This window comes from Lepisosteus oculatus, chromosome 5 (genome assembly GCF_040954835.1).
Source record: "Lepisosteus oculatus isolate fLepOcu1 chromosome 5, fLepOcu1.hap2, whole genome shotgun sequence".
NCBI lineage: Eukaryota > Metazoa > Chordata > Actinopteri > Semionotiformes > Lepisosteidae > Lepisosteus > Lepisosteus oculatus.
In genome coordinates this window covers 2,514,550-2,539,995 of record NC_090700.1, presented here as the reverse complement: position 1 = coordinate 2,539,995, position 25,446 = coordinate 2,514,550, and the positions used below count along the sequence as shown (strand labels likewise).

The window sequence follows — 25,446 nt, the reverse complement described above, 5'->3', positions numbered from 1 at the left end:
TTGAGATATGAGAATGTACTTCAGAATTTGATCCACTCAGCTGGTACACTTGTTTGATAATGATTCTTATTTGTTCAGTTCAAATTAATCTGCTTGTCCCCAACAGTAGTACATTATTGGACCTAATAGCATTTTCAAAACGTAAAATATATCAAATCTAATTTAGTTTATAAGCATCTGAATCCATTTCCGTTAAATGTCTGTGAAGGAACAGGTTTAGGTAAAAAGAACATGAATTAGAATTGAAGACCTGGACTTTCTCATACACATCTTGATGCATTATGCCTAATTTTAAAATTTAAAACAACAAGTTACAGTAGGAAGTCACGTGAAAGTTATGAGTCTTACTGTATATACAGTAGGTTAGATGTCCTTACACTTATCAATAGCTTTAGTAGAACAGAAAAAATAATCAAGTTAATTTTTCTGTTTCTTTTGGGTGCACTCTCTATACAGCTCTAAAGGTAGAAAGCTGAATTGTGAAATATAATTACGATTACTGTATAAAGTACAATACATATGTGTATTAGCTAAATAATTTGTATCTATCTTGTTATGAACATATGAATGGCTGGAAACAAAATTAAGCCGTTTGTCCTGTCTTGTTCTTTTAAAAGTTAGTAGTTTACTGGTCTGAAGATTAATAATTTGTTATTGATAGGAATACAAACTATTACTATTAAAATTATTAATCAAACTAATATTAGTTTTATTAATAGGTTCTGTTACAGTCATTACTGTGTTGTTATGAAGAATTGTGCATTTCCTTTTGATTTGGATATCATTACACAAGACGAGTTGTCAACTGTGTTGTGTCTTTCTAAGTCAATTCACGTTGATGCAAAAAAATAGTGAGCACCCAGGTCTGTTTTTAATAATTTAAATATAGGTAACAGACAATATTACAATAAAGGAGAAGAAAAATACAATGAAAAGAATTATGATTATATTTCTGTGTGACACAAAATGAAAGGTGAAATTAGTGTTGGGTATGATCTCAATGAGCTTTAACACAGTTCCTGGCAGTGATGCACTGTGGTTTGCCTGCTGTATTGCCTGCTGTGAGATCTTCCACCACTCTTACTGTGCATCTGCATTAACATGCTGAAGGTTGGACAGTCACGGTTGTCTCCTATTGATGGTTTTGGAGAATTGATTCAACAGACCTTGACACTGTTTTCTTGACATTGTGCTGCTGTATTTGCAGCTGGGTGAGGTCTTGCATTATTTGCTTGAAAATCCAGGCCTTCAAATTGGCTTGCTGGAACACAGAATCAGTGGAGCAGTAAAATTGCCCTCAAACAACACAAAAGGTATTCTTGTGTTAAAAGAGATACCTCCCAGCTGATGTATGGTTTCTCTCATCATGAACGTCCTTCTACTGTAGTGACTGAAGCCTGAGAATGAATGGTTCACACTGATATGATGACCCTGGTCCATTCTGGTGTTCCTCTACCTAGGACATGGCCCATAATTTCCTGTTTCCTGGTTTTTCTTGATTACTCTTCAGATTGCTGAATTGGAATATTTCTCACAGGTGATTTTAGCATGATTTCAGTCATGCTGATAGTAGCCAGGCTGTCTTTATTCCTCTTGTGAGGCATTTTTTTTTTTGCTGCTCTCTAGTTAAACATACTGTACTTTTTGAATTACAGTTTATGCTGGTTCTTAATGAACTCATCCTGGCAATTCTAACATAAATACAATAAATAGTATGTAAATGAACTATTCATGTGAAGCTTGTTGTACAAAAAGCATATTTGTTACTATTACTGTGTAGAGTGGAATCCTTTTATTGTTTGTAGTAAAGAAACTATTGCTTAAGCCATAAAGACAAAAAAATAAAGATATTTTTCAAACTTTTTAAAGTAAAAACATAGTTCAAATTCAGTACCTTGTGTCAACTTCATTTTGAAGTTTGTATATACAGTATGAATACAATATTTCAATATTAATGTATAGATATTAACATATAAGTTAATATTGAAATGTAAGACATGAGCTCATGACCAGCTTGAGACTGATTCCCAGACTTCTTCAAGAGAAGAGATAATCTATGGTTATAGACTATAGGTATAAAGGTATAAACTGTGGTTCTCAATTAGAACTTCTTGAATAACTTCAGTTTGAAAGAGATCAGGGTGATTTGAATAGAAAAAATTATATTTTTTATATAATATAATATCCACAGAGACACTCTGGTACTAATTTTTCTATCAATTAAAAAATAATAATTTCAATCAATCAGCCCTACTGACTGCTTAGATCTGTGCTTGAGGTCTTTCTTCTGCTGGGTGAAGACAGGTCATTGCTATAGATACATCACAGTTTCTACCAGTAATCAATGGACTGCCATCTGAGAAGACACTCAATACTGTGCTTGGCATCTTTCTGAAGCGGTTATACCAAAAATAGTCTCCCCCTTGTGTAGAGTCCTAGAATATGCCTCCTTTATAATGACTTGGTTTTGTTACTGGGCTCCCAGGCAGGTGTTTTAAAAAACATCATTGCCTCTTGAAGTTGGGTTTCCACATGAAGTAGATAAATGCATAACAATACCTATAAAACGTACAGCTTATGATGGGAAAGTGCTAAGGTACAAGCCTTTTTTACATTTTACTCTGCTTTCAAATCACTTTGTGTAGCATACTACTTTGAAAGTCACAGATTTTAAAGTCTCTGGGCTACAATCTATAGTACAGTATGTGAGAAAGCTTAAGCAACTTTGGAAAATAAAGAGCTTGTCAAATAAGAATGCTGCCAAAATATGTATCTAAATGGTCCATTAGTATATATTTACAGCATTTGAATCGCCAAAATAAAAGTTATTAATTATAGTATTAGTTTATTTAGTGTTATTACTTTTAGAAAGAAGAATAAGAGGACAGCCTTCCTGTTAATATGTTCATATTTCCCTTGTTGGTGGAAGATTGGAACATGTTCCAGCCAACCTATATCTCAGCTAGCACCCTAGAATCAAAGATGTCCCAGGGCAAATTAAATCAGGCATAACACACTGCCACAGTCATTATACAGTACAGCTACTGCAGTTCGATAATTCGTGATCTAATACAGGTCCTGCTCTCCCAGAGAAAGATTGTCAAGGCAGAGCAAAGTGATCGTTTTACATAGAAATTTGTATCAAAGCAGGTATTTAATAATTTCACCACACAATTCTATACCCTTAAACGTAGCTAGCTACTAAACTTTGTATAGCTGTGCCAGCTGGGCCAGGTGATGATTTCTTAAAGAATGTTTATGATGACATTGAGCAATTGTTTATGTGCATTTGTATGTGACTTGCATTTTGTTTACTTTTAAAGTGCTCATATTCATCTATCAATATAACATTAAATACATATCAGTAATTTGCTGTCTGGAAAGAATGTTTGAACAATTTACTGTAGAAAAGTTAACATCCACTTGTCATTTTGGAAGATACAGTGCACTTCCTGAAAGGGCCAAATTGGGTTGTAAAACAACTGAATCACATCCAATCATTTTAGGAGTGATTCACAGGAGTATATCAACTCTTTAAGCTCCTGAAATATAGGTCAAAACAATCACCTAATGATGTGACCTAGAATTAATGACATAACCAGGTCCGGAGACTACTGTTAAACAAACAGGGAGCATGACTTTCGCCCAAACAGAATCTGAATTCTCATTCACATCGTCAATTTCTCATATCTGCAGAGGTCTCAGAATTTATATCATGAGTTGCGTTAGAGGGCTATGGATGTGTGTGTACATTACAATATGCCTTTACGGGAAGTGCAACTGTAGCCCATGCATATTTAAAAGCATGTCTTTATGTGGTCTAAATGATTAATGTATTTAATTCACCAGTAGTTTCCAAGGATTTAGAACAAAGCATTCTGTATTCCACCTGGAGAAACTTTAGAAAGCAGCTTAATGATAAACTGATTAATGTTTCCTTAATCCTACTAGAATAGGGTCTTTTCAAACACACATTACAAAAGTCAAAACCAAAAACCCCCTAAAATGGTTTAACAGCCAAATTGTTGTTCCTTTCAAGGAATTAACCTGTTTATTCCATGTCTTGTCTAAACTCTTGTTGGTTGTTCTGTCATTCTTTTGGAATCCATCCCAAAGGATAAAAAAAAGGATTTTCGTTAAGTAGAAAAGCATATCCTTACATAGTGCCATGTGATACAATCGATCAATTATTTAATAATCCATTATGAAAAATGATAATGGATGGAAAAGTGTTACATAAAAAGTGCCTGTTTTTAGATAAATATTAAGGAAAATGACTAATTACTGTGCCTTTCCTTGAATTCCAGAGTCTTTAAGAAAGCCAGCCCCAATGGAAAGGTAGGGTATTCTTTTATTTCATGAACGTACTGTATAGGATACAAATTTAGTTAACATTTTATATTACAAAGCTTCTTATAAATGTTTTAAAAATATAATATAAACTATATATCATAATATATAATATAATCATATTTATTTGTTAATTTACTGACATATACTAAGAATTTAGTTCGCCATTTATATGTTTTGTTTCAAATGACTGCTTCTCAGGATATAATATCTTTATGTTACTTTTCACCTGCAAAAACGACTGGAAATTAAAAACTGGACTAAGCATACTGTTTAAAAGTTAAATGTGCTGCAAAGAAGTATCATTTTATGGAGTAATCTTTAAATCTTGGCCTGTGCATAACTAATGCCCTGTAAGGTAAAGTTCTCTACAGTACAAAGTGAACCTATTTGTGCTTCAAATCGAACAAAATGAAGCCCAGAGGCCTTGCCTTCTGTCAAGAAGCTCTTGTGCTTTTTCATGGAACAAACTGCAAATGTGGCTGAGGCTTCACATCTGTGTCTTGCAGAAGGTTGCCTCTAGCAGACTAGACAAATACAGATTACTTCCTCTCCAAGTGGTTGTCATGTATACATCTTGTGGTGTAGTCTGAAGAAAGTTTCAAAACCTTTTGCTGTGTTGCAAAATTTCAGCCTTTCATTTATGATACCAAGTTTAATAAATATTCTAAAACTACTGGAAAACACTGAAAACAATACAGTATGTACACTATGCCTCAACTGCAATCATCTTTTCCATATCTACATTTACATGTCCTAGATTTTCAGGAAAATAACCACATGAGGGATGTTTACTAGAAGCTAACAATGTGCCAGAATATGCTCATTACAGGAAATGCATGCAACACATGACACAGTGGGGCCCTGAAATTGGTTTTACAATGGCACGCTAATCAATATGAACCATATGCAGTACATCTCACATTTAAATATGAAAGTTAATTTAATTTGTGCCACATTGTTCTGAAAATATCAACAGGCATCCTACTATAAATTACATTACATGATTTGGAGGGCTGATTAATTTTATTTAGAATGTTACATTTCCAGTATCCTACAAAATGATTAAACTCCAGACCTAAGAAGACATTAAATATGTTTGTGTACATCAGGTCCATCTCTGACATCAATTGTCTGTAAGCACCTGAGAATTAGTTACCTTTATATACCGTAGCCTACATTGCCAAAACACACATTTCCAATGTATTATTTTTAAATGATTCAGAGGTCACAAGACAAAAAAAGTTAGATAAAAAAGCCCCAATCTTCGGGAAGTATAAAAGCACAGCATTCTTCCATTTTGTATTGACAAAAATAATTTCACAATACAGAGCATGCCTTGGAAAGAAGAAAACATATCTAACTACTTCTAGAAAGAAAAATAAAATCGTATATACTGTATAATCCATATTTGAGGATGCAGCTAAGGAAAGGAGGCTGAAAGGCTGGTTGTGATGTCAGAGTTTGCACTGCATAGACAACTGACTCACTGTGAAGAGGTATTCTAGGGAGACAAAGAAATGAAAAACGCAGAGGAGCCTTGTTACCAAAGTTGTCCTGAGAGTGTGCTGAAACTCTTGCATGAAAGGCTGGTAGCCTTCATCAGTTTGTGCTGAAACACTGCTCAGTAATGGAGATGGCAAAAACAAGCTGCATTAATCCTTGAGGATGCAGTAATCGTGAGGAGAATATGAAATGGGAAGGCATGAGTCATCTCAGAGATATTGCAGTTCTCCGGCTTTGAGATCTGTTAAGTCATTTTCTACTGAGGTCCCTGAGGCAACCTAAAGATGTAATGAAGACAAAAAGAAACTCTGGGTCACACTTTATGTGAAACAGGTTTTATTTTTTCTATTTTGAATACCATATTGATTATAGAAAAGAAAAGTCAATGTATATTTTCATTAATTATAGTAATAAAGTTCAAGGCTAGCTACATATTCAAGTGATTTTTTTTCACTGCTTTTATAAATGCAAATGAATTAGTTCTTGCTTTCTTTGAATCTTTCCTATTAAAATTTAATGGCTGAAAAGAAATATACAAAGGCAACACATAAAAAGTGAAATTCCCACAACACATTGTAACATACAAAAGTGTTGTTTCTACTTTGGTTTCAGCAAAGAGTAAACTATTATGTTGCCTGTAACAGTAGCTTTACAGATACATATTAGTATCACATATCTTATGAGAAGACCTTGTCAGCGGTGAAAATTATATGAAATGCACTAATCTACCCCGGTAAGCCATATTGTGTGAGAGAAAGGAATTAAGTAATGCATTGCATTTTTGCATATAACTGTGCACGTTAGAGAGAGGCAGTTCATTGATCTTGAATTTTTATTCAAGGAGATCATGTTTCAACAAGGTATATATTGTTTGTGACATGCGAGTTACAAAAAATAATTATGCTACCCGGAAATGAGCTCCTAGAATATGCTGAATATTGCATGCATTAGTTATGACACATATTTCCTCTTCTGTTTAGTATAGGCAAGGAAAATTATGAATGTCCAAGTGAGTTCCCTAGTCATGTCCTGTCCTGTACTCCTCAAGCTTTAGTAGTGGATGCAGAGATCTAATCTTTTTGTGTTACCTCTGTATGTAGGCTACCCGCTTTTGACTTGTACATGAATCTTACAAATAAACAGGCCCTTGGGCGGCTTCTGAGTTATTAGCACTTTGGGATGTATGAGTATTTTGTTCTACTAACAGTACCCTGCTAAAGCCAACTTTAACCTGGATGTGAAGGACATAGAATCTGAATGATATACTGAAGGAATGTGTATGAATTTTAAAGAAAAATCTTTCAGTTGCACATTCAACACTGCTTTCTTCTTACTTATATGGTTCCTTGGTTTTGTCATATTTTTAATTGAATTTCAGGCTGTTTCACTTGCTAGAGTCTCAGAGGTTTCATTTTGCGTAAGCAGGGCTCCGACCAGGCATGCGATTCTCAGTTCTCCATCAAAATAGATTCTAAAGCCTGTTTGTGCTCTTTAAACTTTTAGGCTTTAATTTCTTTGAAAAGGTATCAAAGAAATAAAAGCTTACAAGTCAAAGCTTCCCAGGATCCATGATCCTTACTCATGGCAACTAACACAACACAAATTGTTTGCAGTTCTGCTATTATCTTTGCTGTGTTTATTTCCTTAGCTTACAGTGTATCTTGGAAAGAGGGACTTTGTTGACCACGTGGATGTGGTGGAACCCGTTGGTAAGCATATACCATGTACATATAAATGGGATTTTACAAGTGATTATGTTAAATTATTATAAGAGCAATCTCCCAGCAGAAACATATGGATGCCATGTTCTCACTGAGAGGGAAATCAATCTGACTGTTGGATGAGTAGTAGTCTATATAGGAAAGGATATAGGATGGAAAATCCAGAATATGCCATATTGTACAAATATTTCTTACAAATATTACCTTGTCTGTTTAACAAACGAAAGAACAATTTTGAATGTCATTTTTGCAGTATTGTCCAGTCCTACAATTTGGAGCCATATTTAGCAATGGGTTCAGAGACCTAACACAACTTTAGCTGTGTAACATTTGCAAGACTGCTTTTGACTTCTATGTGATTTTAACAAATTAACAGTCCCCTTAGGTGTCTACTGAGGTGAATTTAACATTCGGGACTTATTAAGGAGAATCTTAGATGAAGCATGATTAAGTGAAGATGAACTTCGTTTCAAAAGGAATTAGTTTTTGTATTAGCACTTTGGGACTTTGGACTGTGTTACATTTCAAGATTGCAGATGTTTCGTTTTATCTTGTCTTTTAGATGGCGTTGTTTTGATTGACCCAGAATACTTAAAGGAAAGAAAAGGTAAAAGACAAATCAATTTTTGGTTGGTGTTATCTAGAAGACCAGAGAATAACTCATTATCAGTATAGGATGTACAGTAGTATGTTTGTCAGCTGCATAATTTTGTTTCAAAAGCGGAGTTACAAAAATAGAGAAATATCAGGAACTTGACCAAGCAACTTAAGGATTTTGTTACGAATATATCCGGTATAGTGGTATATGGTATATGGTATAGTTAAGGCAACTCTGGCACAGCTTTGGTGAAGAAAGTGACACTTGGTTAAACAAATATTAATTAACAATGACAAAACACACACTACACTACACACAACATAAACATACAACACATAAGTTTCTCCATGTACAAAACACGATTTCAGACAAGGTGTCCTAGGGGCCTAATGTCCTAACCATCCAGAACAATTCCAGACTCTTACCACGTATTTAACTCTTTACGCTTACAAAGACCAGAATAATAGATATACTGCCTTCGGAACTCAATAGAATACAACCTGGCTAAATCTCTATCTCTGAAAACCAAAATGCCACAAAACAAACAGAAACTATCTCCCTATTCTAAATGCATGCACTAAGCAGGAGAGGACATTTTTCATGAAGGGATTCTTTACTCGGGAAATCAGAGTTTCCTAAAAACAGAATAGCAAGCTCTCTTAGCAAGGATTTAAATAGGACCTCTTGTCTGGCATATGCCTTATGGTCTGTCTCCTTCTGACTCTCTCTCTGTGGTCTATTCTTCCCCTCTTTTCTGTCTTAATATTATCTTTTATGGTATCTTTCTGGACTGTTGATTGACACTTAATAATTTACCTCAAACCTAATGAACTAAGGTAAACTAAGGTAAACTTTATGATTGCTTTGTTCACTGTATCTTGACCCCCTACATCCCAGCAAATATCCCCTTGAATATCTTTTTATCCAGCTTTAAATTGGACTTTTTTCACAGCCTGGCTTGTTGTTTATACCAAGGTTTAAGATCAGAGTTATTTTGAATTTCAGAGTGTTTTCTTACATGGAATAAGAGTAAAAAGGTGCTCCTTGTAATTGTATTTGGCTATGTACAGAATTTAACATAAGTTTTAATTGAAATTGTTCTTTCTGTTTCTCAAATTAAAAAAACTGTGAGGTATTGAAAGGCTTGTACGACAGGTTAACCAGATGTGTGACATGGTAAATCTTGTATTGCTCACCGATCCTCTCTTCCTACAAACCTATCATTTTCATGAGATGCCTAACACACATAATGACCCTGTTTTGAGGTACAAAATGTTTGGAATGTGTAAAATGTGACCTGAAGACATTTCAACACAGTGCAGTTTTAAATTACTTCATGGAACCACTTTATTGAATGGATGCAAGAAGTCACAGTGTAGCTCAGTGTTGTTTGGACATTTCTCAGCTCTAAAACACAAACAATTCCCAGTGCATTTTATCACCCAGGCACTGCCTGGTTTCTTTTGTGTTGAGATAAAGGTTCATGACAAGGACACAAAATATATTTAAGACACCAACATAGGAGGTAGATTTGGACACCCAGCTGTGTGAGGATGTAAGAATGTGAGAATCATCTAAATAAACATTCTACATGAGGTTTGGTCTGTCCTCTTTCTTTAACATGAAGATAGTTACGTTAACATCAAACCCTACAGAGACACTCAGTAGTTTTCACTGTCTCATTGAGAAAAGTTTTCAATGTGTTACCGTTTTCACCGTGACTTCACTGTCTTAATAGCAATAGCTGGGGACAGTAAGTGAACATGAAACAACAAAACAGGCCATGTTTTAAACCGCTCCCAGGAGAAAACGTTATCTCATTCTGCCTCAGTGTTTGTGACGCTGACCTGTGCGTTCCGGTATGGACGTGAGGACTTGGATGTTCTGGGTCTGACCTTCCGAAAGGACCTCTTTGTGGCCAACATTCAGGCCTTCCCTCCAGTGCCTGAAGAAAAGAAGCCTCTGACCCGTCTGCAGGAGCGCCTCATTAAAAAGCTGGGGGAACACGCCTACCCATTTACCTTTGAGGTATAATTCTGTGGCATTTCTGTGCCATTTTTCCCTTTCTCAGCCAGTCAGTTTTTCTTTATGCTCCTTTGCTAGGCTTTGCATTCTCTCACCTTGGCTTGCATGCATCACAGCGCAGAATCGCCACAAGGTGTCAAGGATAATCTTTTGATTTTAGAATAAACACATCTCAGATGGAATTGTGACCAAAAATAGTTTTCTGCGAACTTTAAAGAGCTGTTATTTGAAAATATTTGGCAATCTAATTTCCAAAATATGAAACTGCCAGCTGCTCTGGATCTCATATATACTCTATAATTTTAACCTGAATTTCATTACCTGCTTTACAAAAAGACTGTTCTCAACACTAACTTGCTCTTCACTTGATTAAATGCTGACAAAGGTGCGTTATAAGTTTGAGATGTGACAGAATAGTGGTGCAAAGAAGTAAATTAACAGTATGGAAACACTCTGAGCACTGAAATACTGATATTGCCTCATCTGTAACATTGATCATTACTTAGATTTCCATTTTATTTCTGCAGATTCCCCCCAACCTACCTTGCTCAGTCACCCTTCAGCCTGGACCAGAAGACACGGGAAAGGTACCTTGGACTTAATTTCATTGTGTTGAGAATAACTAAAATTTTGAACCAGTTCTGTGCTTTGTCAACTCCACAAAGTATTCTCAGCGGTTACACATTCCTAGATAACGTGCAACTGAATAAACCTTAAACAACACAGATAAAATTGTGCTGTGGGACCTCACTATTCATGTTTATACATTTTTCATGTTTCAAATCCAAAAATAATATTAGTATGAGTGCAGGAGACAGATTTGAAGAGGAAATTATGAATATTGTTGTACTTTATGGGAGTTCAGAGAGGTCTATTTTTTAGACTAGTGTTTTGCTGCTTGCGTTTAAAGTCTCTGATTCTTTTCTTATGAACCTCTACTCTTTTTCTTTCACTTCTACCACCAAATAAAAAACCTTAATTAAGGATTCAGGTAATAACATAATACAGTACTTCCTGTGATAACATAATGCAGTTTTGTCTTAGTTCTAATTAGAGCTATTAGCAGAGTGTGTCAGTAAATACCTTATATACTCTTATACAATCAGTCCCCATATACATCAGAAAATGAGTCATAGCAACCTGGAACCCAACCTGGAAGAGGGTACAGGTGGGACTACACTCTGGATGGGATACCTGCACTGTTCATCACAGGGTATACACACACACAAGCTCATAGAGACCATTTACAGACACCAATTCGCTTAGCCAGCATGTCTCTGGAAGGTAAGAGATCATGGGAAAAACCCACACAAGAGAGAACATGCATATGCCACACAGAATTTGCTGCAGTCTGAAACTGAATTCAGGACTGACCTCCAAGCCACAGTCCTAACTTTTACGAGGATTCACAGTGACTAATTTTTTTCTAGTGACTTTTTCGTAAGAGGTCCCATTACTCCGATCACATGATTGAATTACTGTAGCTGGCCTTGCCTCCTAAAGTCCTACTGAAGTTCCTTTTTTGTAATTCGACAGAAAAGCATGCTGTGACTTTTTATTTCCCTACTAAGACATACTTCTCTTGTCTTTCCTTTGTTCCTTCGCCATGTTCTTCTTTTTGTTTGCTTCGCTTTTGAAGGCGTGTGGCGTAGACTTTGAAGTGAAAGCTTTCTGTGCAGAAAACCTTGAAGAAAAGATCCATAAAAGGTACAAAGGCATCACTGTGCAACTAAGAAATCCAGTGTTCAGTGGAATTTATCATTTGATCCTTAGCAAATTTTAGTTCTGTATCACTGTCCACCCTTGTCATCTGTACTTAGATATGATTCAGTATTTCAGTATTTTTTTTCTGACATCATTCAATCCATTTTTAAACTTTAGTAGTATTCCACAGTTTTTAGAGCACACTACCATTTTACTCATCTGAAAGTTTACAATATATGATTTATTCAGATAAAATGAAAAGAGAAGAGTCTACCCAAAATACCTCTAACAATGCCAAAATTTAATGTTAAACAAATACTAAAACTGCTCTTGTATGACATAGCAGCATTAAAAAAAGTGAGATATACAGAGCTTCAGACAGAAAACATAATATTATAAATTCCAGTCTTGTGGATGTATCATGCAGTATAGTGGCACCTTCTGGGAGTGAGAATTAGCATGTGAATTGCTAGATGAGAAGAATCGTAATGAAGAATAGTTACTACTGCAATGGGTAAGATATAAATCCAGCCAGCCTCCTTGCATCCTGAGGTGCTCAGTGCATTCTAATAAGCTGAAAAATGAAGTGCCATTTCCAACCAATTACTGTATTTCAAAATACACCTAAAATGACTGGCACACCTTTTCTGCCTTTGGAGTCTGTTAGGGGTGTTCTAGCCAAAGTGGGTGTTTTTGTATGCTCAGGCTTCCTTGTAAAAATTGCAGCTACTGCCATATTGTTACCTGTTTCTTTTTGTGGTGGCTAAATGATTCTGATATGTAGTCTGTCCTTTTCCTTCACGTACAGTATTGGGACAGCAAAGTCAACTACTGTTATTATAGTCAAGCATTTGTATTTGTAATCAAGAGATTATGTGTATTTCCATGTGATCATAGCATTAAAAAAAACATAATTTGTGTTCAAATGACCATACATATTGGGACACACTAACTTTAAGCCTCAAAGAGTAAATGTCAATATTTGGATGTGTATTGCGTTGAGAACTTCAGCATGAAGCTGATCTCACCAAACTCTTTGTACAATCATTTCAGACGCTTTGCCAAGCCTTTGGTCCAGTTCCAGCATTTTTGCATATGCTTGGGGTGTTCTGACTTCATTTCTTTCTTCAGCATTTGAATTTCCTATCAATTGGCTTGAAATCTGGAGATGGACTTGGCCTTGATTGTATGAACCATATGTTTTGAGTCTTTGTCAAGCTCAGTGGTGAAGTGACACCCAACAAGTATGGAAGCATTTTGGTCTACATAAGCCGGCAAAGTGGTTCTGTAAGCTTCAGAATTTATTCAGCTGCTTCCATCATTAGTTACATGATCAATAAAGATAAAAGTGGGCCAGTTCCAGAGGCGGACATGTGTGCCCATGCCAAACAAATGTAGCATCTTTTTGTAGCATCTGCTGTTCCTTTCTTTCTCCACAATTTAACTCTTCCATCACTTTGGTAAACATAAGTCTTGTTTCAGAACAGTCCTTGCTCATGTTTATGCTTCTGAGACTTCACAATTACCTTGCTTTTGTAGGGCACTGTAACTCATGTGTTCTATTTTACTCAGTTTTATAGGCTTTTCATCGCTTAAAAGAGATGAAAAATACCTCGAGCACTAAGTTGCAGTACCTTGTTTGATTCACTGTCTTGAATGAATAATTGCATACATTTTCCAATACTTCAAAATTTGTCATTCATTCACAAGTTAATTGAATGTAATTAAGAGAACAAAGGGGTGGTTTAAAAGTGGATGAGAACATGTTGTAGTGCTCAAATCACATCTACAGTAAATCACTACTGCTGATCAGGTTTAATTGAAAGCTCCCAAGATTCTTATCAACATATTTTACTCACTGTAAGTTACATTGTGATTTTTAAAAAGATCTATGATTGAGATAAACAGTACAACTGGCTGTTGCTCGCAGTCATTATATCTATATCATTATATTGATTATATTGCTGGACACCATATGTTTTTGGCTATAATATCTATACTTTGCTTGCAATGTCGTAAATTCTGAAACGTGTTTTTCTGCCATACAGGAATTCAGTACGTCTTGTGATACGTAAAGTGCAATATGCCCCAGAAAAACCTGGACCACAACCTATGGCGGAGACAACGCGGCAGTTCCTGATGTCTGATAAACCTCTTCATCTTGAGGCTTCATTAGACAAAGAGGTGAGACAACAGTGACTGTGAGAAATTGAATTTCTGAATGAATTACACCCCTTGGAACTAATTAAAACGCTGCTTCTTAATGGGACCTCCAGTACTTAAATATAATGACACTACTAATAATTATAAAGGTTAAAATAGGGCACTATCAAAGTAAGACTTTTACTACATATACATACCTATAAAGTTATAGGATTATAATTTTTTAAAGTTTATAATGATTATAAAGAAGTATACCTTCAAAGAACTGGAATACATTTCTATAGATTTTAATGGATTTGAAAAGAAAGCGTGACTGTTGTTTTAGACAATACTGACCTCTATGGGCCCATAGATGTAAATTCAAACCAGGAGAATAGTGAGCATGATTTTCAAACTGAGTAATACTGAGCATATGAAACAAAGATATCAGTTTTCCTTATTCTTGGAGTAAGTGTAAAAACTTATGAAGCAGATATTGTCAACCAAGGAAAAAAGTGTGTTATTTATACGTAACAAAAATTATACACATTATGTGTGAAAAGACATGTTTTCCTCTTTACCTTCCAGATTTACTACCATGGGGAACCAATTAATGTAAATGTTCATGTCACAAACAACACAAACAAGACAGTGAAGAAAATTAAGATCTCAGGTATCTTATTAGTTCCTGAAATTATGTATACTGTATATTCTATAATGAAAACGATTTCAATATCGTTAATCAATTCTAACAACTTAACTGTATTATATATTGTAAACAGTTCTATAAATACTTATATATAATGATTATTACCTTACCTTAACTGTGTATTTTTGTGGATTTTTAAAAGAAAGCTGTATTATATGTAATTTAATATGAACACCATTGCATTTTAGTTGGCAGCAGATGCAAAGTATCATAGGTAGGGACTCAAATCACAACACTACAGGAGACAGAGCTGCTTAAGCTTTTCTCATTTCACCTTGTTCTCTGCATTGAAAGTACATACAGTATATGTAATCCTTCATTTGTCTGCCCATGCAGTGCGTCAGTATGCAGATATTTGCCTATTCAACACAGCACAATATAAGTGCCCAGTTGCAACTGAAGAGTCAGAGTAAGTTTTTTGTAAACTTTGTCATATACTAATTGTATTTTCAAATGCTGTTTGGATGTTTACAGAGTCAGATTGTGTGTTGCATTAAGGTTTGGGTATTGCTTAATTTAACATGTTGCAGTGTTGGCTTTATACACACCGCTTATTAGCACCCCTACATATTTCTTGGCCTAAGTGGTAAAATATACTGTAAATACTGTTTGTGATGAAGCTAATAATTACTATAAATTTTGGCAGCACAATGCTAAAAAGTTGAAAAGTGTAGGTTAGAAAAAACTATTGACGATTCATTGCTATCAGTTAATGACAGCAAATGTTGCTATCAGCTATTGCCAAAAGCAATAACTGCTTTTGAGATTGTGATGGCAACCTGGATCATCATTCATGATTGCTTTCCTTTTCTTCACCGATCATTGAGTATCTTGTACAAATAATTGATATAGGTTAATAAATGATTGGATGTTTAGAATTTTCCTTTTGTCTTTAAAATCACCCAGTGGAAGGTACACTGTGTGTAGAAGGAGAAAGTGCTGATAAACCCTTAGAACAGAAATGATTGTTTGAAGGATGTTTAGCTCCATAAAAACAAGATATTAATTGATATCAGCCCGCAGAGACAATTTTTCCATTGCAGCACACTGTCTGTTTCTGCAGTGACATCGTAGCTCCTAGTGCCACCTTCTGCAAAGTTTACACGCTCACCCCCTTTCTCGCCAACAACCGTGAGAAGCGTGGTCTGGCCTTGGATGGAAAACTCAAACACGAGGACACAAATCTGGCTTCCAGCACCTTGTGAGTATGTCTGTGCGGTTCTTCAAGTCCCAAGAAAGACCGCTGCCAGTTGGGCAGAGACGAGCGTGAAACCCAATACCTCGAAGAGCAGGTGACATAGTGATGGTGCTGCCCTGTAATCGATGTGTTGTTGCCTTTTACAGGTTAAGGGAAGGTGCAAACAAGGAGATCCTGGGCATCATTGTGTCTTATAAAGTCAAAGTGAAGCTGGTTGTGTCTCGAGGCGGGTGCGTTTTTTGTTTTGTTTGTTGCTTCATTGCGTTGTAATAGTTTTCTGCAGATTTGCACATTACAAATAGAACACTGCACATGTTATACTGTACGATAAAACTTCATATTTCAGTTCGTATGGAAACAAACATCATCTGCTCTAATGTACAATTTTTTTTTCATAGGTAGCTTGTCATTGGCAGATGCTTTAAACACAGTATTTGTAGATAATAATCTTAGCAAGTAATTGTTAAAGAAAGTGCCGCACTCCTTTTTAGCCTCAAATTTAAATATTAAGATAATTGTATTTGCAATTTTTTTTTGTCTGTTGTAATAATATTTCAATATGTTGTGATAATATTTCAACACTTTCAGACTCTTGGGAGACCTTGCATCAAGGTAACTTGAAAACCTCTGTTTAACGTAATCACAGATTGCATGCCACTACTCAAGTTCATTGCTAATGAATAACACCAATATTAATTATATTAAAAACTCTATTAGGACTGTCACCTTGTAGTGTTTCATTATAACAAATAATTCATTATACCATTTAATATTATAATCCTCCATTTAAAAGTTTTGTTATGCTTACATACTGCTGTCCTACCAAATTATTAGAGAACTAAATGTTCCCCAAGAGAAACACATTCTGTTCAAAGTAAAGGGAATGACCCAGTACATGATTTGTCTCTTAATTCCTGAGGACAGTAAAGTTATAGTAGACTAGGCTATGTTAGTATAAGTGACCCCTTAGGATATTTTAATAGATGGTAAATAAAAAAAGGTTATAAAGTAACTGTAAAATGTTGCTACAGGTATGTGTTAATTGAAATACAGTAATAAGGTCATCAGTAATGCACATATTATATTTGTTTTTCAGAGAAGTCATTAGAACTATTATTTCAACATTAAATAATCTGTATTAAATTATGGAGCATCAGTAACTTAATTCATAGACATATATTACATAAATAATGCAATTAACATTATTATGTTACTACTTTAAAATAAATGTTACCAGATAAATATCTTTGTCAGAGCACTACTGTATATTCCAGCTTTTCCTTAGAAATATTTCAGCCTGTTTTTGCACATATCCATGATTCTTAACAGTTATTGACACTGTAAGTAACAGTCTTAATACAGTTGACAAAGGGATGCTGTCTCATCATGCATCATAAATCAGTGGTTTTTAATTTGGGTTTCTATTCAGAAATATGACAAGGCCTTTTCCTAATAAAATGGCAGATATCCTCTTGATTCGGTGCCCCATGAAGAACAAACGTTTTGGGCTTTTCAACTGGGATCATGAAATAATCATCAGAGATAATTGCACTATTCAGTGTAATTACAGCACTGAGATGTGTTCATCTCTTTATCCTGAACGCTGACTGCCCTTCTCTGCAGTTCATCAGCGCTATGCAGAAGGACTGAAGCTGCAGTAAACTGATTGCAAGTTGCTGTTATTAGAACCAACTCTTCATGTATGACTCTTTTGAAACACTGTAATAGTAATGTGTGTTAGGAGATTAAAACTAAATTAATTACTTATTACTTTATGTCTTACCAGTTTTGCAATGTAGGTGCACAAGCAAAGATGTCCAGTTTAATTTACATTTACCGTCCGTTGATCTCCTGAAAATTCTGACAGTGTAAATATCCCATTCGACACTACACCATTTAAATAAATGATCATTACTTCTGATCCAGTAAAATGAATATTTGAGATACTCAGGTTTGAAACCACTGCTGACAGTACAAGTCAAGCCATCTGCATGTTCATCATTGCATCATTGCACTGAGTGTTCCTGGTGTGGAGCTGAACCATGACGCAAGGAAACACTTTGTTCATTACTGAAGAAACAGGCAGCACTTCTCTGTCCCCTATGAAGCATGCTGCATGCATCTTTCAACATAAAACTATGGTCCAAGGCGGGTGAAATTTTAATCTATAGGTGGAAATGCAGTCCTTACTTAAATCTGATGATTCCCATGATTATTAGACTTCTTATATACAGTAGGAGTTTTCATTTCAAAACTGTTTATTAGTAATCTTGTTCAATGGATCCTGTAAATTATTTAATACCCCATTATTTAAAACTAAAGAAAAATATTTTAGATCATAAGTTGTATTTAGAATAGGATTTATGTTTTATTGAGGATAATGTTCTATTAAGGCAAACTCTTAGCTTTAAAATAAAAAGAGTATCATTATTATTTTAAATAATTAAATCAACTTTACATAACAAAATTGGATGCTAATTTATCCATATCCTTGATTAAAGTTTGTAATCATTACCAATGTTTTCTAGGGTTATGTTGTTTTTTTCCCGCTCAATGACAAAGAAAATATTTCTTCAATTTGAAAGACAGAAAAAGAAAATCTATTTTTAAGGAGACAATTTTTTAAATTTTATTTATTTTCATAGACAGCAAATATGCATATTTTATATCTACCAGCAAAGGTTACAATGGATTTCTGTTCTCCTTTTTCAGCGATGTTGCTGTTGAGCTTCCCTTCACATTAATGCATCCTAAACCCATTGAAGAAAGCTTCTACAGAGATGGTACGTACAGTACAGCTCTTGATGGGTGGGCTTGACTGAAGTGTCACCATTCAGCAGAAATACATAAATGACACTCAAATGCCATCTGTAAATTCATTATAAAAATCCCAAAGCAGTGTGCAGAAGACAACTTATAGGTGGAGGGGTTGTTTACTTTTACTTCATTCAAAAAACATTTAGATGTTTCGAGTTCTGAGCAGAGCCAGTAAAGGACAGTGCGTGTGATTCCAATGAGAAATTCCATGGTGGTTAATTCTTGCTATGAAATAAAGTATATCTTATATTAAATTAGACACATGTTCTTTCATGTGTAGTGGTGAAGCATTTCTGATCTTTTTCTATCAGTGCTGAATGTACAGTACAACAAACAGGAAATGTGGTACAAAACACCAAGATATTTTTCTTATATTTTTATTTGAAGTGTACTTCAAGGAGGCTATACGGTAGATGCTTTAAAAAAAAACTGAAGGCCTGATGAACTCTGTATAATTTATTAAGTTGTTTTAAAGACATTCTTTACCTTGGCCTTAATTTTCACAATAAATATTCTGCTGTGTCATCAGCCTTCTTTTTATTTTTATCTTAGCTCCAGAAAATGAAGCACCCATAGACACAAATCTGATAGAGTTCGATACCAAGTAAGCAGTCTGCTTGTGAGTGAAGCTTGCTCAGCCTGGGTGTTGCATGGCTAACTAACCTTGCATTGCACTTCATTCTCTTTCTTTTTATTCCTTTGGCCAAACTGCATCCTTTCTTCTTCTCATCTTTTCACCATCTTGCATGTGCACTAACAGCGGATAAACGCAAGTACGTACGCACTGATGCACGTTTGTCTTATGGTAACAGATTTGGGCATGCGTTTCTGGTTTTATGTGAGACACTGTCATTTGGGGATGGCTTGCACACTCTAGGAACATGGCAGTACGCATTAAGCGGCTTAGTCTTAAAGTCAAACGCTATCTTTTCTAACTTTGTCTCTGTCTTTACTAAAATGATAAGACAAATCCTTGTCTTATGCAAAACAAATTAAACATCTAAAATACAGAAATAAAATCAGCACAGGCAGAAATTGTTTAATTTTCCACACCAGTGACAGAGAAAAGGGAAGAACTCTGTTGCATTTTTAATATCGAGCACACTCCAGAATTAAAGAGCCTGAACATGGTGCCACTGGCAGTGACTTGAAATTGTATTAATCTTAATTTATTATGTTAAGTTTAATTAAGAACAATATTATTTATTTTATTTATCAACAGCAGGTAATAAAATGTTATTGTAAGTATGAAAAAATATGATTTTTGTAAAACTGTAATTGTATTAGTTCATATAGGCAGCTATAAGATAAGATCACTTTATTGGCCATATTCAATTTCTTGTATTAGGAATTTGTCCTTTTGCATACCTCAGCTTGTTCTCCATAAGACACACAGGCAGAGAGAGAGAGAAGCTTGGGGTCAGAGCACAGGGTCAGCCATTTATACAGCTCCCCTGGAGCAGTTGAGGTTAAGGGCCTTGCTTAGGGGTCCAACAGAGTAGGATTCCTCTGCTAGCTGCAGGATTTGAACTGGCAACCTTAAAGCCACAGGCACAGATCCTTTGCCACAGTGCCACCGCTCTGCCCCTGTATCAGCATGCATAAGCTGCAAAGGAACAGGTGAAGGTTTATTCCATGCTGAAAAAAGGAATAGAGACTAAAAAGAAAGGAGAAAGAGAAACAATCTCTTGGCTGTGGAGCCTTCTTCAGTTGTAAGCTCCACAGTTGAAAGATTGTTTCTTTTTTCTTTTCCTTTCAGAATGGAATAAACCTTAACCTGTTCCTTTGCTGTTGTATTATTTTGTGTAAGGGCTAGTGTTGTGAAATAGCAAGTACATTTTCTTTTCCAACACAGTGCAATCTGTATGGATTGGAAAGAAAATCGTATCATGTACACAAAAAATAACCTGCCCAATCACTTCTTCTTTCTTAGTGATGATGACATCGTATTTGAAGATTTTGCTCGGCAGAGACTTAAAGGTGCAAAGGATGACAAGGATGAGGAAGACGAAGGCGCAAACTCGCCCAAACTAAATGACAGATAAACAGGCGGGACTAGTTCTGTTCTGTACTGTGACACTGGTACACAGAGGTACCAGAAGCTGCAGATAACCTAGAGCCTGGGAATCCTTTTATTCTAAACAGTGGTGCCATTCTTTTGTTCATGTTCACATTTGTCTTTGACTAAACACAATGATATAAGGCAAGCAAACAAAAAGAACTCATTCTCAATACAAGCGGTAGAAAATATATCAATTGAATTGTGATAACCAGACCAAGGGGCACTCAGCAGCACAGTGCTCCTCTGAGCCACTTTGTTATACCTGCATTTCATTGTGAGACTCAAAACGGAATATATCAGATTTTTTCATTTGTTTTTAGGAATCTGATTGAGGGTAAATACAGTACAAGCATTAAGAAATACTGACTAACTTCTTGTTGCTTTTTGTAACATGATATACGTGTATCCAGTCTACAAGTCATAGGGCAGACGGGAGACATGCTCAGTTCAGCTGAGGGATGAAGAACAGAGTCCCTTGTCAGTAATGTTTGCCTTTGCCTTTACAAAACATGTGACTTTGCACAAAAGGATTGTCACATTGAAGTCTATCTCCAGTAAGCCCTTCAAAAAGGGTTAGCTGTTCTTAAGCATTATTAATGTAGTAAAATACTCTTCTAAAAACTTACGTTATACAACCAATCAAATAAAATGAACAAATAAATAATAAAAGTGAAAAACTATCTTTTTTTGGAAACCATATCAAACTACAGTACCGTCCACGGTTGATACTGTCTTCCGCAGACTGGTAAAAAAGTAGATCTGTTTAGAAGTGACTGCATCTCAAGATACTTTTCTAAACCAATTTACATATTTTGGACCTAACAAAAGAGAAGTAAGACTCAATGATTTGCTGTTATTGGCACTTTTGTTTTCTTCCAACTTTTGGTGGATGGATACATAACAAATGGCAAAGTGCAACATTAAATATAGACCAAGATTTGCTCCTGTAAATAACAGCAGAAATCTGTACATTAAAAAGCAAAAATAAATCAACAGAAGGTTCTATCCTGGACTATCAAATGTAGTTCCAATAATGTTGTAATTCCACTTTCTGAAGAAATCTGAAGACATGGATAAAATATACATTTAATTAAAGTGAAACGGTTGGGGAAAGAGAAAGCAGTCACACTGTGTCAGTGTCAGTAGTTTTGTTGGTGATGAGGACAAACTGAGCAGCCATGGATGGGAGATGGTGCAGTCTGGCTTGGAGTTATCACTCATTACATTAGCTGAGTACACTAAGGGTGGCCTTGCTGTAACACGTGTTCAGGACTTTATGTCTGGTAAAAAAGGAATGTAAAATTTCAGAAAATTAAATGAAGAGTGGTAGATTTAAACCATGTCAGCGTTTCACTTTGTATTCTACATCTACATTATTTTCTGCTAAGGTTTTTTAAATTTTATTTAGATCTATACTAGTTCAGTGACCCTGTTTACTGTTTACTGCTTACTGCAAATTGTCTTCATGCACCTCAATAAAAAATAATTCTTAAAGAAAGACAACACCAACTGCCCCTGATGAGTCCTTTTATATACCAGTCTAAATTATGCCCATGTGAGAATGTGGCTCTTGGCTCTCCATTAATTAACTAATTAAATCAACAATGCACCTCATGTGAACCTCTACACAGACAATAGAAGCCTTATGGCCTCTAATAGCACACCCATTGTAACTAACATCTTCTCTACAACTAGCCCCCCACTATGATGACATTGTTTTAATAGAGCTTTTCCAAACATCTGAAAATAATTGGAACAGAAACACTAGTGAACTCACCATCATTTTTTAAAGGATAGTATAAATATCAGCATTCTACTTTTGTTTGAACATATGGTCCATCGCTATCAAGATTTCAAATGGTTTTTGGATTCATGGAGTTTAGTTTCTGTGTCCATACACATACTCATCAACAGAACAGAAGTGTGGTACAGTTCTGCAGGGACATTTTAAACAAATTCCTTCTCCATTTTCACGTCATATGTGTTCTTTCTGAAATTTAGTTTTTTTTAAAAAATAAATTCAGTATTAAATAACTTATTTACTTAATAAAATATTTAGGAAATAGCATTCAGTTTGATTTTTCATCTTATGGTAAAAGTCTCACACAATATTCTAAAGCATTTTCCCTTTACAGAAAAAAAGGAACAGTAACAATGTAAATGCATCAGACTTGGCGTGCAGTCAGATGTCATTTTAATATTGATTTAAAATGTTATTAATACTGGCAATTATATCACAGTGAAGCTTCGATAAGAATTTTATTATGGTCTTTAAATTTCTTTGTGTTTCATAAGATCTATTAGCTGTATTGCAGTATCCAAACGTCTATTACTGTGTATTGTTTTTAATGGCATTATAATTTTAACACATTTCAAAACAATTTCAGTTATTTGAAAAATGCAAAATTTTGAAATGATCAAAACAGAAACATCTTTAACTCTAAACATGGTCAGTACAAATGATATTATAGGTTTTAAATAATTCCCAGTTTGGAAGATCTAATACAAATGCTGAATGCAAAGAAAACACTCTCCTCGCTAATATTTCCATCTGAATGTCACAAAATGTCCTTTTTTATAGAATAACACATTTTTGACAATAAACCAGTACATATATCCTCCATACCTTTTTTTAAATAAGCCTCAAGGAAAAAGTAATAAAGAATCTTTTTTGCAACACTACTTACTACGGGATCTCTTACTAACTCCCCAGTTTGTTGTTGTACGTTCTGAAGAAAAAATTGAAATAATTTCTGCAAATGTAATTCCAAGTGCATATCACTTTATGAAAAATGTGCCTAATTTTACAAAATTAATAATTTCTTACCAATGAGAAACTCTTATTTTATTGCACTCCACACTGATACAAAGTGCAGTAATCCCTAAACCCATTAATGTAAGGAAAATAAAGCAAAATGTTTACATTGAATAGATATGCCTATTGTTCTTCCATGACTGCTCTCCATGTTACTTAAAATGATCTTTCTTAAAGATGACGCTTTCTTATTTATAATAGAGCTTAGTGTTAGAGCTAGTGTTTGGAACTATCAAACACGTTGAAGGTTTTAGTATTTATGAGACGAAAATGTGGTTTTATATGCTTCTTGATTCCAAACGCATCATATTTTTGTAATGCAATTTCTCTGTACCATGTTCAAAATATCACTTTGTTTCTTTTTGTTCTGGGATGTATTTGTGATGTTTGACTATTCTGTCAAGTCTTAATAAATAATTATAGTTTAAATAATGTATTGCATTACTCCTTTACATTGTTTTATTAAAGCTGATATACATTGTGTAGTCACGATGCAAAACTTTTGATCAGGTTAATACAAAACATTTTAGTTAAAGAGGTCCATACAACCATTTTTAAATATATAAACAACATTTTATGATTTATAAACATTAATTAATAAAGCATTTAGGGGTTATTTTTTATTGGGAGACTAGTTTTTATCCTTTTATTAACAATTTATTTATAGTCTCTCACTATCTTACAGCTTATAAAAATATATAAACAAAATGCATAGCCCCTTATATAAAGTTTTACCAGCAAATCCTAAGTTCTTTATACTATCAGTACTAATCAGCACTGATTCCTTTCATTTCGAATAAATAAATATTAAAGGACTATTGAAAAATTAAAAAAGTGAAACACAAGGTAAGTTTATGAACTTTGTGAATCACTGTGCTTGTGCTTCTGTCTTAAGAAGTCACAACTTCTTAAAAGAACAAACTAGCAGTATAGTGTCTAGTCTTATAATTTTCCAAATTCCTATATAGTACTCAAACACAATTCCCACAAGTTCCAATTGAACTCTCAGCTAAATATTGATTGTTGTTGGTCTATTTAATTGAAAGCAGAATTTTAATGTTTCTTAGAATGGAGTGGGCATGATTAGAGGTGAGGAAAACAGGAGAAAGATCTATTTTTTTTGCTATATTGTTGTACAAATATAGTAAAAATAAGATTACATCACAAATAAATATTTTGTTGGCAAGGCCTCTACTACACAGAAGACAAAATAAATTATTTGTTTGGTTCTTACTTCATAACTTTCTACCAATACTTCTTTAAGGCATTAGGCAAATCTCATTATTGTGGCTGTAATTGCAGATTACTGTAGGAGTAAACTACATTATGTATACTGTATATAATCAAGGAAACAACAAACAATTTAATTGCTTATTTTTGTGTACATTGGCCTTCAATTGGTTTAGAATACAGAGGAACACATACTGTACTGTGGTTACCAACTGCACTTTAACAAAAATAAATAAAAATATTTAGAAACATGCCATACAGTATATCCACAGACCTCATCTGCTGTACTGTACATAGTGCAGCTAAAAATTAATGGATAAGAATTATTTTCTGCAAATTGGGCCTGAAAGGGGAAGATTTAAATTGTACAAATGTACTGTAGCAAAAGGTGTGTTTTTCTCTATTTTCTTAGTCAACGCAAAAGAGAATTAGGGCCACGTGAAACACCTACATTAAATCTTTAGGCTAACCATGGTACTTTTTGACTATTTTGTAAAGGAACATGTCAGTTAATATTTATGTATATTTTAGTTATAAACATTACTGTGAGTTTTAGATGCTTCCCTTTT

General features: G+C 34.7%; 1 protein-coding gene across 3 annotated transcripts in view; it reads left to right on the top strand.

Annotated features, from left to right (window-relative positions):
• Window positions 1-24,081, top strand: part of LOC102694665 (arrestin, beta 1) — a 51,792-nt gene extending 27,711 nt beyond the window's left edge. For 2 of the 3 annotated variants that reach the window (XM_015341754.2, XM_006627732.3), the window contains 15 exons: window positions 4,308-4,338; window positions 7,505-7,565; window positions 8,140-8,184; window positions 10,007-10,203; window positions 10,728-10,787; window positions 11,840-11,907; window positions 13,953-14,088; window positions 14,635-14,719; window positions 15,092-15,164; window positions 15,819-15,956; window positions 16,100-16,183; window positions 16,542-16,565; window positions 18,666-18,736; window positions 19,323-19,374; window positions 20,704-24,081. In XM_015341754.2, the coding sequence (XP_015197240.1) occupies window positions 4,308-4,338; window positions 7,505-7,565; window positions 8,140-8,184; window positions 10,007-10,203; window positions 10,728-10,787; window positions 11,840-11,907; window positions 13,953-14,088; window positions 14,635-14,719; window positions 15,092-15,164; window positions 15,819-15,956; window positions 16,100-16,183; window positions 16,542-16,565; window positions 18,666-18,736; window positions 19,323-19,374; window positions 20,704-20,815 (1,237 nt within the window). In that variant the 3' untranslated portion in view covers window positions 20,816-24,081. The remainder of the gene's footprint in view (window positions 1-4,307; window positions 4,339-7,504; window positions 7,566-8,139; window positions 8,185-10,006; window positions 10,204-10,727; window positions 10,788-11,839; window positions 11,908-13,952; window positions 14,089-14,634; window positions 14,720-15,091; window positions 15,165-15,818; window positions 15,957-16,099; window positions 16,184-16,541; window positions 16,566-18,665; window positions 18,737-19,322; window positions 19,375-20,703) is intronic. The other variant, XM_015341755.2, reaches the window with a different exon arrangement.
• The last annotated feature ends 1,365 nt before the right edge of the window (window positions 24,082-25,446 follow it).